An 18,108-nucleotide genomic window follows, 5' to 3' on the forward strand; every position below is an offset into this window, starting at 1 on the left:
AACATTCGTCCATTTTCTTGCCACTTTCGCATCTTTGGGCCACTGGTGCAACTTGAATCCGTCCCTGTTCGTGTTGTTACACCCTCCGACAACACACCGACGAGGCATGATGTCTCCAAGGTACGGAAAACAGTCGGAAAAACGGAAAATAACAGAGCTGATACGACTCGGTGTTTGAGAAAATGGTGGATTGCTTCCCGATGCGTCATCGCTCCGAGAGCGAATAATAGAAAGGCGTTTAATTCGCCAAAATTCACCCATTTAGAGTTCGGAAATCGTTTAAAAAAAATATATGGTCTTTTTTCTGCAACATCAAGGTATATATTGACGCTTACATAGGTCTGGTGATAATGTTCCCCTTTAATTTGTCTAGGTCTGGTTTAGGAGTCAGCTTGGATTGACTCCAGCTCTCCCCGTTACATTTAAACTTTGAATTACAGCTACTCAAGTCGCTCCAATTGGAACGCACTAATGGACTCATAATTGCTAAGTGGAAGTATGGAAGTGTCCAAATTGCGACACAGCCGATGTATTTCACAAGTAAAATGAATAACATCGCGTATTTTTCGGAGTATAAGTCGCACCGGAGTATAAGTCGCACCTGCCAAAAATGCATAATAAAAAGGAAAAAAATATATATAAGTCGCACTATGAAAAAAACTGCAACTTATAGTCCGAAAAATACGGTAAGCTTTCTTGTATTTTTTTCCGTTTCGTGGTGCCATTTTTTTAGAACAGTGTGTCATGATTGACCCACATTGAAGACTACATTGTTGATATGAATTGTTTGAAACAATTGCTTTGTGTGCAGTGATTTCTCATTTTCATATTTTTAATCATCAAAAATCCTAACACCATGCAATTGTGTCTTTTGTCGACAGAACAGCGTCGCGGAAGAGGGTGAATTTCTGACTGGATGTGAGCCGACCTTGACCCTTTAAAACTGAAGATGATGTTGCTATGGAAAGTGCTGGGGCTGCAGTCACTTGTGTGGAGCCTTGCAGGTAAAGCATCTTGTTTGTTGTTTGTCTGTTGTAGCCGCCTTTGTGCGTTTAGAGTCATTTTTCATGTGCCTGGAGGCCAGGTAACAGGCTCAAAGCTATAATTTTGGAAGGCACTACCCGAAATCAGATGATCACACACATTATCACAGTTGAATACATGTTCTGCTGCGAGCTGCTTCTCCGACAAACACACCATCGGATGTCCTTCATTTAGACATTATTCTAACGTCATTGGCTGGCATTATCGCTACGCAAGTACTGCATGGCATAAGTGTATTTTGAGGATTTTCTATTTTTAATTGAATTAATATAATAAGCACTGTCCTTGACACTTTGATTTATTTCTTGTTACGCAGGGCTAGAACTATTAAAAAATTAATTTTATTAGAATAAAGCTTTGATTTAAAAATTATGTTGCTTTGTTTATTGTGAGTAACGTATGTTTCGGACTATAAGGCACACTTAAAATTAGGGACGTCCGATAATGGCTTTTTGCCGATATCCGATATTCCGATATCGTCCAACTCTTAATTACCGATACCGATATATGTATATACAGTCGTGGAATTAACACATTATTATGCCTAATTTGGACAACCAGGTATGGTGAAGATAAGGTCCTTTTTAAAAAAAAATCATAAAAAATAAAAATAATAAAATGGTCAGGGGATCCTCTGGACTACCAGTGAGTACTATAATCGACAGTGGAACATACTCAAGACTTCTATATTTAGTGAAACAAGCGTACAAGTGACATTATGTGTATTGTTTTCATGTTTGTTGCGCTCTAATTACCATACTTTCCAAGCTAGAGATTACACCGGTATTTCTCCAATCAGCTAAACGGACTCAACAACTCCAAGGTGAAGTTTTGGCAAATTTACGAAACTGAAACAATCCAAAAAGAATGCCATTGTAAGTTAAAAACACTAACACAGACACTTGTAAACGTGTTAGCATCTTTTCTAGCTTGATTACATTACCATAGCGTTTACAAATATGCATGAAAGAACTCCAACAGACATCACGCATGGGACGGTTTAGTGAGAATGAATTGTTTTAGTTGTATTGCAAAACTTACCAACGTTGCTTGGAGTGATGAATAAAGAATTCTTTAAAGCAGATGGAAGAAGAGTAGACACAACGGGATATACTTCCGGTTCAAGGCACGAAACAGGAAGTCCATTTTCAAATCATCCAAAAGATGACAACATAGCACAAACAATACTACACTATTTCAGTGTCTCTGTCTGTGTTTTATGAAAAAAGTTTGTTGAATACCAAGTAGTATGGCCATTAGCGAGGATAAATCCATAAATTAGCTGCAACGTTTTATAGGCCTGCAGGGTTCAAAGCGTAGGAAAAAGTAGCGACTTATGGTCCAAAAAATACGACATGTTAAAACTAGAGATGTCCGATAATATCGGCCTATATTAAGGACAAGCGGTAGAAAATTAATTATTAATCTACTTGTTCATTTATTGTTAATATCTGCTTTCTTTCTCTTTTAACATGTTCTATCTACACTTCTGTTAAAATGTAATAATCACTTATTCTTCTGTTGTTTAGATGCGTTACATTAGTTTTGGTTGATACCATAAATGTTGGTATCAATCCGATACCAAGTCGTTACAGGATCATACATTGGTCATAGTCAAAGTTCTCATGTGTCCAGGGACGTATTTCCTGAGTTTATAAACATAATATGAATGAAAAAAAAAAAAAAAAAAAAGATTTTTGTGATATTAAAAAATGTTGATGTAATCATAGTAGTAGTATGAGCTCGGGCCCAACGAAGCCAGCAGCATTTTTGGGTGTTGTTGATAAATGGGTTTTGCTTTGCATGGTACAGTTTTAACTTGCACTTACGGATGGAGCGATGAACTGTAGTTACTAGAGATGTCCGATAATACCGGGTATCAGCCGATAAATGCGTTAAAAATGTAATATCGAAAATTATCGGTATCGTTTTTTTTTATTGTTTTTTATTTTTATTTTTTTTAAATTACCGTATTTTTCGGACTATAAGTCGCAGTTTTTTTCATAGTTTGGCCGGGCTCCAGTGCGACTTATGTATGTTTTTTTCCTTTATCATTATGCATTTTTGGCAGGTGCGACTTATACTCCGAAAAATACGGTAAATCAACATAAAAAACACAAGATACACTTACAATTAGTGCACCAACCCAAAAAACCTTCATTCACACTCATTCACACAAAAGGGTTGTTTCTTTCTGTTATTAGTATTCTGGTTCCTACATTATATATCAATATATATCAATACAGTCTGCAAGGGATACAGTCCGTAAGCACACATGATTGTGGGTGCTGCTGGTCCACTAATAGTACTAACTTTTAACAGTTAATTTTACTACTTTTCATTCATTACTAGTTTCAATGTAACTGTTTTTATATTGTTTTACTTTCTTTTTTATTCAAGAAAATGTTTTTAATTTATTTATCTTATTTTATTTAATAATTTTTTTTTTAAAAGTACCTTATCTTCACCATACCTGCTTGTCCAAATTAGGCATAATAATGGGTTAATTCCACCACTGTATATATCGGTTGATATCGGTATCGGTAATTAAAGAGTTGGACAATATCGGATATCGGCAAAAAGCCATTATCGGACATCACTAGTTAAAACACATTTACAAGATTCTCTAACTATGAAATTATGTGATTTATTAATAAGAATCCTACTTCTTGGGAATGTGTTTACCAAAGTCAAGCCCAGAAACATAAACTGCATCATTTTGTACGATGCAGTGCAGTTAACTGCACACGACTGCAAATATTCATTGAAAGACAAGCGCCAAAAGGTATTAAAGCTTCAAATTGATATAAACATAAAACATGGCAGTGTGCTGTCAATCTTGTTAGGCTTTTATTGTGCGCTTGCCGTTAAAAGCTTTCTTTTACTGAAGTGCCAGACACGCTGTGGCATTGGTCACAATATGAAGGAGAACTTCGATGTGTGTCTTTTACAGATAACAAACGGTCGCTCAAGTGCATCGGTAGACTCGCTGATCATTTTTAATCAACAGGTGGATGGGGAACAACTTGCTGTACCTTACCTCACACTTTTGAAAACATGGCACGTGTGGTATGACTTTACCGCGGTGAACATTCTCAATGCTGTTGTTCATTCACCTAATGGGAGCGTGACTCTGAAGATATTGGCCAGGTATATACAAAATATACAAAACCCAAAACCAGTGAAGTTGGCATGTTGTGTAATTCGTAAATAAAACCAGAATACAATGATTTGCAAATCCTTTTCAACTTATATTCAATTGAATAGACTGCAAAGACAAGATATTTAATGTTGGAACTGAGAAATTTGGATTTTTTTTGCAAAAAATCAATAACTTTGAATTTAATGGCAGCAACACATTGCAAAAAAGTTAACACAGGGGCATTTTTACCACTGTGTTACATGGCCTTTCCTTTTAACAACACTCAGTAAACGTTTAGGAACTGAGGAGACCAATTTTTGAAGCTTTTCCGGTGGAATTCTTTCCCATTCTTGCTCGATGTACAGCTTAAGTTGTTCAACAGTCCGGGGTCTTTGTTATGGTATTTTATTGCGCCCATACTTGCCAACCTTGAGACCTCCGATTTCAGGAGGTGAGGGTAGGGGGTGGGGTTGGGCGTGGTCGGGGTGGGACGGAGGCGTGGTCGGGGGCGTGGCTAAAAGGGGAGGAGTATATTTACAGCTAGAATTCACCAAGTATATATATATATATATATATATATATATATATATATATATATATATAAGAAATACTTGACGTTCAGTGAATTCTAGCTATATATATATATATATATATATATATATATATATATATATATATATATATATATATATATATATATATATATAAAAAATATTTTAATTTCAGTGTTCATTTATTTACACATATACACACACATAACATTCATCTACTCATTGTTGAGTTAAGGGTTGAATTGTCCATCCTTGTTCTATTCTCTGTCACTATTTTTCGAACCATGCTGAACACCCTCTCTGATGATGCATTGCTGTGTGGCACGCACAAAAGTGCTTTCATCAAATGCACTAGATGGCAGTATTGTCCTGTTTAAGAGTGTCACAACATTGCTGTTTACGGCAGACGAACTGCTTTACGGTATACAAAAAAGTGACTGCTGTTGTTGTGTGTTGTTGCCGCGCTGGGAGGACGTTAATGAAACTGCCTAACAATAAACCCACATAAGAAATCAAGAACTCGCCGTCCATCATTCTATAGTTATAACGTGATTGGGCAGGTACGCTTTTTTATATTGTGGAGGACCTGAGTCCGCCTGAATTTCAGGAGATTTTCGGGAGAAAATTTGTCCCGGGAGGTTTTCGGGAGAGGCGCTGAATTTCGGGAGTCTCCCGGAAAATCCGGGAGGGTTGGCAAGTATGATTGCGCCACACATTTTCAATGGGAGACAGGTCTGGACTACAGGCAGGCCAGTCTAGTACCCGCACTCTTTTACTATGAAGCCACACTGTTGTAACACGTGGCTTGGCATTGTCTTGCTGAAATAAGCAGGGGCGTCAATGATAACGTTGCTTGGATGGCAACATATGTTGCTCCAAAACCTGTATGTACCTTTCAGCATTAATGGTGCCTTCACAGATGTGTAAGTTACCCATGCCTTGGGCACTAATACACCCCCATACCATCACAGATGCTGGCTTTTCAACTTTGCGCCTATAACAATCCGGATGGTTCTTTTCCTCTTTGGTCCGGAGGACACGACGTCCACAGTTTCCAAAAACAATTTGAAATGTGGACTCGTCAGACCACAGGACACTTTTCCACTTTGCATCAGTCCATCTTAGATGAGCTCGGACCCAGCGAAGCAGGCGGCGTTTCAGGGTGTTGTTGATAAATGGCTTTCGCTTTGCATAGTAGAGTTTTAACTTTCACTTACAGATGTAGCGACAAACTGTAGTTACTGACAGCGGTTTTCTGAAGTGTTCCTGAGCCCATGTGGTGATATCCTTTACACACTGATATCGGTTTTTGATGCAGTACCGCCTGAGGGATTGAAGGTCACGGGCATTCAATGTTGGTTTTCGTGCAGGGATTTCTCCAGATTCTCTGAACCTTTTGATATTACGGACCGTAGATGGTGAAATTCCTAAATTCCTTGCAATAGCTTGTTGAGAAATGTTGTTCTTAAACCGTTGGACAATTTGCTCACGCATTTGTTCACAAAGTGGTGACCCTCGCCCCATCCTTGTTTGTGAATTACTGAGAATTTCACTGAAGCTGCTTTTATACCCAATCATGGCACCCACCAGTTCCCAATTAGCCCGTTCACCTGTGGGATGTTCCAAATAAGTGTTTGATGAGCATTCCTCAACTTTCTCAGTCTTTTTTGCCACTTGTGCCAGCTTTTTTGAAACATGTTGCAGGCATCGATTTCCAAATGAGCTAATATTTGCAAAAAATAACAAAGTATTCCAGTTTGAACGTTAAGTATCTTGTCTTTGCATTCTATTCAATTGAATATAAGTTGAAAAGGATTTGCAAATCATTGTATTCTATTTTTATTTACCATTTACACAACGTGCCAACTTCACTGGTTTTGGGGTTTTGTAGATGATACACCAAACTTGCTGGTTTAATAGTTGAATAATCTGAAGTTAAGTTTTGGCTGTAGATATAACTACATATTTTTAGTGGTTAGTCTAGAATATGTGTGGTGTAAAAACAGGGTCAATGAGTACCCATCCGCAGCGCTATATTTTTAAACCTCACAGTGAAGGCAAGCAAGCCTGCTGAGACCTGCCATCATCAGCTTTAGCCTTGAAAGAGTTTCAATTGACTAAAATAGACTTGTCCGCCTTAGAATTTACTTGAAATGAATATTTGGTTTGAAGGTATTTCTATTTAGTGTCCCGTAATACTGTGGTTCGAGTATCCAGATAAGAATGTTTAAGTACTTTTGACATCTTGACATTGTACGAGAGGATTATTGTTGCATTCATCCAACTTATCGCTTCGTAACAAAACCCACTTTACTGCGGTTGCTACAACCCCCATAAGGATTAGGCAGATAGCTAAGAATTGACTACTGGGAGGAGGAGTGTTGTGCAGTGCGGAGCCCAAAAGCTTGGCAATCGGAGCTGGAGAGACCAAGATAAATCTTTTTTTTTTTGGAATTTACCAAATATAAACGAGGAATGCAAGCTTTAAACATTAGAGGAATTAAAGAATTTTAACTTTTTACTGTCATTATTGAAAGTTGAACTTTACTACTTCACGTTACACATACTTGCCAACCTTGAGACCTCCGATTTCGGGAGGTGGGGGGCGGGGCGGGGTTGGGGGCGTGGTTAAGAGGGGAGGAGTATATTTACAGCTAGAATTCACCAACTCGAGTATTTCATATATATATATATATATATATATATATATATATATATATATATATATATATATATATATATGAAATACTTGACTTTCAGTGAATTCGAGCTATATATGTATTTATTTATTTTATTATATATATAAATAAAAGAAATACTTGAATTTCAGTGTTCATTTATTTACACATTTACACACACATAACACTCATCTACTCATTGTTGTACTTGAAAGTACAATGCAATACAATTCCGGGGCAATGGCACCTATCAAATACACAGTAATGAAAACACAGTTGTTCTACTAACTGTACTGTGTGTTATGAGAGTAGCGTATGTGTGTGTGTGTGGCCCTTTAATAGGTGACAGCATGTGAGGTGAGTGACGTCAGTGAGTGTGTGGGCGAGAGAAGAGAGGGAGCGGTAGCGTTAGTGCGGGGAGGGACTAGTTTGTTTTGTGTTGGATTGTCTGTGTGCAAGCAATCAATAAAGCAAGATTTGCAACTAATCGCTGGACTCATCATTCGCCCTAAAGTCGTCCGCTGTGGAGACCCAAGGTGAAGGGTGTTGCCCCGAGCATACATCGGCCCTGGAGAAGTGTCTCCCCTGCGCTCTTCGACTACGGTCTCGTTCTTCTGCTTCGTCTCCTTGTGTGCGCACACTGAACTCAGGTCCGCATGGAGCTGGAGGGGGCGTGGCCTCCAGCTCCATCTGAATTCCGGGAGATTTTCGGGAGAAAATTTCTTCCGGGAGGTTTTCGGGAGAGGCGCTGAATTTCGGGAGTCTCCCGGAAAATCCGGGAGGGTTGGCAAGTATGACGTTACATGTCATTGTTTATTTTGAAATCCATGAAGTAGAAACCAACAAATATCATTTTGAAGGTTTTAATCCTGGAAAATGTCATGATCTGTGGCCCGGATCATGTTTTGTCATTTTCTGCTAGATTTGGACTCCCTTAGTTCCAGTGACGGGCAGTCAGGGGAGGCAGGTGAGGCGGGGCCTCACGTGCCATCATGGAAAGAAAAAAAATGTAAAAAGAAAAAAAAACAATTAAATTGTTGTATGTAAGTTATATGTCCACATACTTGCCAACCCTCCCGGATTTTCTGGGAGACTCCCGAAATTCAGCGCCTCTCCCGAAAACCTCCCGGGACAAATTTTCTCCCGAAAAACTCCCGAAATTCAGGCGGACCTGAGTGACGTGTTGACAACACACGTAAAGCAGTTCGTCTGCCGTAAACAGCAATGTTGTGACACTTTTAAACAGGACAATACTGCCATCTACTGTACATGCATATGTGACCCACTCATAATGTGTCACATTTTTGTGTTGATTTATTTATTTTATTTTGTGGTTTGAATTCGTTTTTGGAGCTGTCATTACACATTTATCAGTATTCACATTGGTCAGTAGGGGGCAGTAGGGCGTTTCTTCCCAATTGAATGCTCTCGCCTGCAGACCGGAAGTGTCTTGTCATTCTGATGAGCGCGACCAGTCTGTGAACAATTGAAACGTCCTGTGTGCTTTTTCCTCCTGTATAACAGGTTAGTTTTGGTGAATCAACTCACTGAATAATATCCATGTGATCTTTATAAGTTTAAGTACACATTCTGATGGTGGAGCCTAACTCTAAAGTGTTTGTGAGTTGTAGTTTGTAAATTAACACTGAAATTCAAGTATTTATTTTATATATATATATATATATATATATATATATATATATATATATATATATATATATATATATATATCGCTAGAATTCACTGAAAGTCAAGTATTTCTTATATATATATATATATATATATCTTAACCACGCCCCCAACCACGGCCCCACCCCACCCCCGACCACGCCCCCGCCCCCACCCCCCACCTCCCGAAATCGGAGGTCTCAAGGTTGGCAAGTATGTGTCCAGCACTCAGAAAGTCGTCCTATCAGTAAATGATAAATTCATGAGGGTCAGGCGATTCCTTCTGGTCCATTTCAGCTAAAAATAACAATTTATAAATAATAAATTCCAATGTTTATCTCCATGACATGACATGGCTTTAGAGTTGGCTTGCTAGCATCAGTTCACTTGTCACTGACAACTTTTACAACAAGTAATAAAGTAAATAGTGAATATTTGATGTAATTGACCTTCGTTCCACTCGTGTGCTGCCTGTTTTATTTCACATTTATCCAACAAAGTCTGAGTAGCAAGTAGCTGAGGTCGTTGCTTCAAGTCCGGCTACATCCATCCATCCATCCATCCATCCATCCATCCATTTTCTACCGCTTATTCCCTTTGGGGTCGCGGGGGGAGCTGGAGCCTATCTCAGCTACAATCGGGCGGAAGGCGGGGTACACCCTGGACAAGTCGCCACCTCATCGCAGGGCCAACACAGATAGACAGACAACATTCACACTCACATTCACACACTAGGGCCAATTTAGTGTTGCCAATCAACCTATCCCCAGGTGCATGTCTTTGGAGGTGGGAGGAAGCCGGAGTACCCGGAGGGAACCCACGCAGTCACGGGGAGAACATGCAAAATTCCACACAGAAAGATCCCGAGCCTGGGATTGAACCCCAGACTAATCAGCACCTTTACACTCACATTCACACACTAGGGCCAATTTAGTGTTGCCAATCAACTTATCCCCAGGTGCATGTCTTTGGAGGTGGGAGGAAGCCGGAGTACCCGGAGGGAACCCACGCAGTCACGGGGAGAACATGCAAACTCCACACAGGAAGATCCCGAGCCTGGGATTGAACCCCAGACTAATCAGCACCTTCGTATTGTGAGGCAGACGCACTAACCCCTCTGCCACTCTAAATATGTTTAAAAGAGTCTGTCTACTTCTTGCATCTTTGCGTATCAAAATGAGGTTTGTAAAATAAATTATACAAAACCCGTTTCCATATGAGTTGGGAAATTGTGTTAGATGTAAATATAAACGGAATACAATGATTTGCAAATCATTTTCAACCCATATTCAATTGAATGCACTACAAAGACAAGATATTTGATGTTCAATTATTATTTTTTTTTGCAAATAATAATTAACTTTGAATTTCATGGCTGCAACACGTGCCAAAGTAGTTGGGAAAGGGCATGTTCACTACTGTGTTACATCACCTTTTCTTTTAACAACACTCAATAAACGATTGGGAACTGAAGAAACTAATTGTTGAAGCTTTGAAAGTGGAATTCTTTCCCATTCTTGTTTTATGTAGAGCTCCAGTCGTTCAACAGTCCGGGGGTCTCCGCTGTCGTATTTTACGCTTTATAATGCGCCACACATTTTCGATGGTAGACAGGTCTGGACTGCAGGCGGGCCAGGAAAGTACCCGCACTCTTTTTTTACGAAGCCACGCTGTTTTAACACTTGCTGAATGTGGCTTGGCATTGTCTTGCTGAAATAGACGGCGCTTAGATGGCAGCATTTGTTGTTCCAAAACCTGTATGTACCTTTCAGCATTAATGGTGCCTTCACAGATGTGTAAGTTACCCATGCTTTGGGCAATAATTCACCCTCATACCATCACAGATGCTGGCTTTTGAACTTTGCGTCGATAACAGTCTGGATGGTCCGCTTCCCCTTTGGTCCGTATGACACGATGTCGAATATTTCCAAAAACAATTTGAAATGTGGACTCGTCAGACCACAGAACACTTTTCCACTTTGCATGAGTCCATCTTAGATGATCTAAGGCCAAGAGAAGCCGGCGGCGTTTCTGGATGTTGTTGATAAATGAATTTCGCTTTGCATAGTAGAGCTTTAACTTGCACTTACAGATGTAGCGACCAACTGTATTTAGTGACAGTTGTTTTCTGAAGTGTTCCTGAGCCCATGTGGTGATATCCTTTAGAGATTGATGTCGGTTTTTGATACAGTGCCGTCTGAGGGATCGAAGGTCACGGTCATTCAATGTTGGTTTCCGGCCATGCCGCTTACGTGGAGTGATTTCTCCAGATTCTCTGAACCTTTTGATGATATTATGTACCGTAGATGTTGAAATCCCTAAATTTCTTGCAATTGCACTTTGAGAAATGTTGTTCTTGAACTGTTTGACTATGTGCTTACGCAGTTGTGGACAAAGGGGTGTACCTCGCCCCATCCTTTCTTGTGAAAGACTGAGCATTTTTTGGGAAGCTGTTTTCATACCCAATCATGGCACCCACCTGTTCCCAATTTGCCTGTTCACCTGTGGGATGTTCCAAATAAGTGTTTGATGAGCATTCCTCAACGTTATCAGTATTTATTGCCACCTTTCCCAACTTCTTTGTCACGTGTTGCTGGCATCAAATTCTAAAGTTAATGATTATTTGCAAAAAAAAAAAAAAAATGTTAATCAGTTTGAACATCAAATATGTTGTCTTAGTAGCATATTCAACTGAATATGGGTTGAAAATTATTTGCAAATCATTGTATTCCGTTTATATTTACATCTAACACAATTTCCCAACTCATATGGAAATGGGGTTTGTACATTAAAGAGCGCCAGCTTGTTAGTGGTTGAGCTATTGTATCCTCCTACGGTGTGTAGTGAAACATGTTCAGCTATTCCTCGTCCTGCAGGGATGATACTTGGAAGAAACGTACTTTTTTTGTCGACCATGAAGGCGAGGATTAGTGATTTAGAAGTAGCTAAACCACTGCTGACTGCGGATGGGCGTTAGCCGCTAGCTTTTGTCGGAGGCAGATATTTACATATATCCGTGTTTAAGTGTTACTTCTTTATTTCCATAATCATATTACAAAACAGCTAGCGTTTTTTTTCCAATTGTGATCTTTTGGTTGTCTGCAAATACTGTGTGCTAACCTTGAATATGGAATGTAAGAAAGAGAGATACTCCTTCTTTTATCTCTTCTCATGTCCAGGTAAGGAGGACAGTGGGCATGTGTTTGGGCTGAAAAAACAAGACAGCGAGGGTGGGAGGGAGAGAGACTTGATAGAATAGAAGGTTTCCATATTTTTAGGGCAGACCATCTTATCTGCGCGATTGAATGTTCTATGCTGGACTGGTCTCATGATATTTACAAAGTTTTGCAAATATATAACAAAATACCTATTCTGTCTCTGGTGGTTCTTTTACTCAGCTTTAAGTGTCGTAAAGAGCTTGGGAGCGACGACCAGAAACTTGAATTCCCTGGGAGGAACAACTGGTCCAAACGCAACACTAGCTAGCCATGTTTTAAAGCACCTCTTGCTGAGCGCCGCTTCAGTGTTACAGCTTCACATTTATCGTTAGTTTTCAAGCCAAAATGCGTCTGTTCTCCCTTTTCTGTCTACACACCGTGTCTGCTTGTAAGTACTCCGTGATTGTGCGCTGCCGAACATGCTCCTCTGCTCGTAAAACCAGCAATGACACGACGTGATGATGGCGCACCGTCATGCCCATTAAAAAAAAACATATATGTATAGTTACTAGGGATGTCCCGATCCGATATTTGGATCGGATCGACTGCCGATATTTGCCAAAAATTGCGTATCGGCAAGGCATGGGAAAATGCCGATCCAGATCCAGTTTTAAAAAAAACTCCGGTCCGTGTTTTCCAACGCACCGATTTAAATAATACATTCCACTTTTATGCTGCTCCCTAATTTCCGTTCCGCATTTTCCAGCACACCTTCAACACATCCACAGGTCTGTGAATTCTCACGCAGTTACTTTTAGCTGCTGGCATTACACGACAGGCTCTTCTCACTCTTTCCTTTGTCTCCCTCTCACAGACAGCAGCGCACCTTCTTACACACGTCACATACTGTCACGACACACGTCACATACTGTCACGACATACGTCACATACGTATACGTCCTCCCCGAGCAGAGAGGTAGCAGCATGGCTAACGTTAGCTGTGATGCTAGCGCAGCCGTGCGAGCAACGCTCCCTCTAAGGTGCTCGCCTGTGCAATTACGCACTGTTTAAGCGTCCTCTGCGCATAGCAAATCTATGCCACGCATAAAATCTTATAAAAAAACAAGCGCATAACAATTTTCAACACACCGACACGACAGAGAAAACAGTTTTCGTCATCATTGTTCAAATATTGTGACGTCTGTCGAGACGCTTATCTCCATTCGGTGCCACACGCCCACACCATCAAAATGCTGAGGCAAAAATTTCCACATCAACACCGTATGAAAAAATTTGTGATTTTTTTAGTTGTGATTTCCTTCTCTGCATGAAAGTTTAAAAGTAGCATATATTAATGCAGTATGAAGAAGAATGTTTTAATGTAGACATGCAAGCCTTGAAAGAAAATTTTGAAAATCAAGACTACATTTCCTGCAAATGGGTGCATTTCTACCCTATATTTTAACTTTAGATTTATTCTCATATCAAACTCTTTTGGCTGTCTTTTTGACACTTACATCCGGCGCCACCCCTCCACACCCTGGATTATAAATAATGTAAATAATTCAATGTGATTATCTTGTGTGATGACTGTATTATGATGATAGTATATATCTGATAGTATATATCTGTATCATGAATCAATTTAAGTGGACCCCGACTTAAACAAGTTGAAAAACTTAATCGTGTGTTACCATTTAGTGGTCAATTGTACGGAATATGTACTTCACTGTGCAACCTACTAATAAAAGTCTCAATCAATCAATCAAAACACATGGAATCATCATACTGCTGTGATTATATGCATCAAGTGTTCATTCAAGGCTAAGGCAAAATATCGAGATATATATTGTGTATCGCAATATGGCCTTAAAATATCGCAATATTAAAAAAAAGGCCATATCGCCCAGCCCTAGTTCAATGATGCCATTTCTGTTTGTCATGTATAATTTTGTCTATTTTGTGTTTATCCTTGAATAAACAGGTCCGTTTCTTGTTACCAACCATTGTGTATTATTCACACTCCCCTAATTCAGCTGGCTAGTTGTTATCAAGAGTACTAAAACCCTTTTCAACATGATTCTGACAACTAAGTAGGCTAAATAACTTTAAACTTTAATACATGCTCGGATAGGCCAGTATCGGTCAGTATCGGTATCGGTCAGTATCGGATCGGAAATGCAAAAACAATATCGGTATTGGATCGGAAATGCAAAAACCTGGATCGGGACATCTCTAATAGTTACGTTGCATGCAGTCGGCTTTCGGCCCCCGGCCAAATTTAAAAATGTTTGGAAACCCCTATTGTAGTCTCTTACTTAGAAGGTAAGAATCATGCGCTACAATGTTGGTTAATTGCATTTGCGCATCACATATGATCTGTATATTGATCGAATTAAAATGTTTCCCGTTGACATATAAATATTCATCATGTGATGCCGCTATTTTAGTGTGCAGTCGATAGCTGTGATTACTTTAGGAAAACCAGCTGTCGTTGCAAATTGCGCTTTAATATTGGCCTGTTCAGCTGCATTGTACGGGAATTCAATACATACCGGGCTAACATGCCAATAGTTCCATGCCACACGGCTGTCGTGGCTCCGGCCCAGTCAGGTCCCTCCGGAATCCCCCGGTTGCGAAGAACCCCGGTGTGGTCACAGCGGCGCATGGCCCCCCCCGCTGTGTTGTGCTCTCGAAGCGCACAGTGCCAGGAGGATCGGTCTAGGACAGGGGTCTGCAACCCAAAATGTTGAAAGAGCCATATTAGACCAAAAATAAATTTAAAAAATCCGTCTGGAGCCGCAAAAAATGAAAAGCCTTATATGAGTCTTATAATGAAGACAACACATGATACAAGTGTCTATATTAGCTATACATAGGGATGATGTTTGATAAGAAATGATCCAGTTCGAGCCTATTATCGAATCCTCTTATCGAACCGATTCCTTATCGATTCTCTTATCGAGTCCAGATAGGTTGTTGTATATGGAAAAAAAAACACACAATATTTGGTTTAACAAAAGCTCACTTTTATTATATAAGAAAACAATAGAATCTAATAAATAAATAAATATTGACTGTTACCACCCTAAAAAAATTAAATAAAATAAGTAAATATTGACTGTTGTTACCCAAAGTATATTAAGTGGGATTTTTCAGAAAAACAAATATATACAGTAACACAAAAACAACCTGTCTCTGTGATCACTATAGGTGTATAAATAATAATATAGTGTTAAATAAAATCAGTCCCTTGGGCACAAAACTGAAAATAACACAGCTCTCCAAAAAGTGCACTTCTGCTGCTATTTGACATAACTGTGTGTTATGATGCTTTGACGTTTTTGCACTTTATTTCTTCCACCCATCCATCCATCTTCTTCCGCTTATCCGAGGTCGGGTCGCGGGGGCAGCAGCTTAAGCAGGGAAGCCCAGACTTCCCTCTCCCCAGCCACTTCGTCCAGCTCCTCCCGGGGGATCCCGAGGCGTTCCCAGGCCAGCCGGGAGAGATAGTCTTCCCAGCGTGTCCTGGGTCTTCCCCGTGGCCTCCTACCGGTCGGACGTGCCAGAAACACCATCCTAGGGAGGCGTTCGGGTGGCATCCTGACCAGATGCCCGAACCACCTCATCTGGCTCCTCTCGATGTGGAGGAGCAGCGGCTTTACTTTGAGCTCCCCCCGAATGACAGAGCTTCTCACCCTATCTCTAAGGGAGAGCCCCGCCACTCGGCGGAGGAAACTCATTTCGGCCGCTTGTACCCGTGATCTTGTCCTTTCGGTCATGACCCAAAGCTCATGACCATAGGTGAGGATGGGAACGTAGATCGACCGGTAAATCGAGAGCTTTGCCTTCCGGCTCAGCTCCTTCTTCACCACAACGGATCGATACAGCGTCCGCATTACTGAAGACGCCGCACCGATCCGCCTGTCGATCTCACGATCCACTCTTCCCCCACTCGTGAACAAGACTCCGAGGCACTTGAACTCCTCCACTTGGGGCAAGATCTCCTCCCCAACCCGGAGATGGCACTCCACTCTTTTCCGGGAGAGAACCATGGACTCGGACTTGGAGGTGCTGATTCCCATCCCAGTCGCTTCATACTCGGCTGCGAACCGATCCAGTGAGAGCTGAAGATCTTGGCCGGAGGAAGCCATCAGGACCACATCATCTGCAAATAGCAGAGACCTAATCCTGCAGCCACCAAACCAGATACCCTCAACGCCCTGACTGCGCCTAGAAATTCTGTCCATAAAGGTTATGAACAGAATCGGTGACAAAGGGCAGCCTTGGCGGAGTCCAACCCTCACTGGAAACGTGTCCGACTTACTGCCGGCAATGCGGACCAAGCTCTGACACTGATTATACAGGGAGCGAACTGCCACAATAAGACAGTCCGTTACCCCATACTCTCTGAGCACTCCCCACAGGACTTCCCGGGGTACACGGTCGAATGCCTTCTCCAAGTCCACAAAGCACATGTAGACTGGTTGGGCAAACTCCCATGCACCCTCAAGGACCCTGCCGAGAGTATAGAGCTGCTCCACAGTTCCACGACCAGGACGAAAACCACACTGTTCCTCCTGAATCTGAGGTTTGACTATCCGGCGTAGCCTCCTCTCCAGTACACCTGAATAGACCTTACCGGGAAGGCTGAGGAGTGTGATCCCACGATAGTTAGAACACACCCTCCGGTTCCCCTTCTTAAAGAGAGGAACCACCACCCCGGTCTGCCAATCCAGAGGTACCGCCCCCGATGTCCACGCGATGTTGCAGAGTCTTGTCAACCAAGACAGCCCCACAACATCCAGAGCCTTGCCACCGAGGAGCTTTTTAACTACCTCGGCAACCTCAGCCCCAGAAATAGGAGAGCCCACCACAGATTCCCCAGGCCCTGCTTCCTCATAGGAAGACGTGCTGGTAGGATTGAGGAGGTCTTCGAAGTATTCTTTCCACCGACTTTATTTCTTTATTGAAAGAAAATTCTATGAAGAGAAAAGTTGTTTGCAAATGTGGTTACAATGCTAAAAAAAATGAAAAGCTAAAGCTAAAAAAAAGAAATACACTTTATTGAGTTAACATTATTTCTTTATAGGGGGAAATATGTGATGTTATGAGCTAGTGCAGGGGTCGGCAACCCAAAATGTTGAAAGAGCCATATTGGAACAAAAATACAAAAACAAATCTGTCTGGAGCCGCAAAAAATTAAAAGCCATATTACATACAGATAGTGTGTCATGAGATATAAATTGAATTAAGAGGACTTAAAGGAAACTAAATGAGCTCAAATATAGCTACAAATGAGGCATAATGATGCAATATGTACAAATAGCTAGCCTAAATAGCATGTTAGCATCGATTAGCTTGCAGTCATGCAGTGACCAAATATGTCTGATTAGCACTCCACACAAGTCAATAACATCAACAAAACTCACCTTTCATGCACAACGTTAAAAGTTTGGTGGACAAAGTGAGACAGAAAAAGAGGTGGCATAAAACACGTCCTAGAAAGTCGGAGAAAGTTATACATGTAAACAAACTACGGTGAGTTCAAGGACCGCCAAAATTAGTAGGAGAAAACGGTGCCCGCCAAATACTCGAATCAGTGAAGCATGTTTAATACAAACAGTGTGCTTTGTAACAATTAGGGAGGTTTGTGTCATGTTTGTCCTCCTACAGAAACCATATTAAAACATTTTTTATTTTTTTTTCCTTCATCTTTTTCCATTTTTCATACATTTTTGAAAAAGCTCCAGAGAGCCACTAGGGCGGCGCTAGAGCCGCGGGTTGCCGACCCTGGGTCTAGGACAGGGGTCTGCAACCCAAAATGTTGAAAGAGCCATATTGGACCAAAAATACAAAACAAAAAT

At 40.8% G+C, this 18,108-nt stretch overlaps 1 protein-coding gene across 1 annotated transcript in view; it reads left to right on the forward strand.

The window, feature by feature from the left end:
- Nucleotides 1-18,108, forward strand: part of LOC133571017 (contactin-4-like) — a 443,628-nt gene that overhangs the window by 62,735 nt on the left and 362,785 nt on the right. The window contains exon 2 of the mRNA XM_061923981.2: nt 882-1,004. Coding sequence (XP_061779965.1) covers nt 950-1,004 — 55 coding nt within the window. The 5' untranslated portion in view covers nt 882-949. The remainder of the gene's footprint in view (nt 1-881; nt 1,005-18,108) is intronic.

Source organism: Nerophis lumbriciformis, linkage group LG28, assembly GCF_033978685.3.
Source record: "Nerophis lumbriciformis linkage group LG28, RoL_Nlum_v2.1, whole genome shotgun sequence".
NCBI classification, from domain to species: Eukaryota; Metazoa; Chordata; class Actinopteri; order Syngnathiformes; family Syngnathidae; genus Nerophis; species Nerophis lumbriciformis.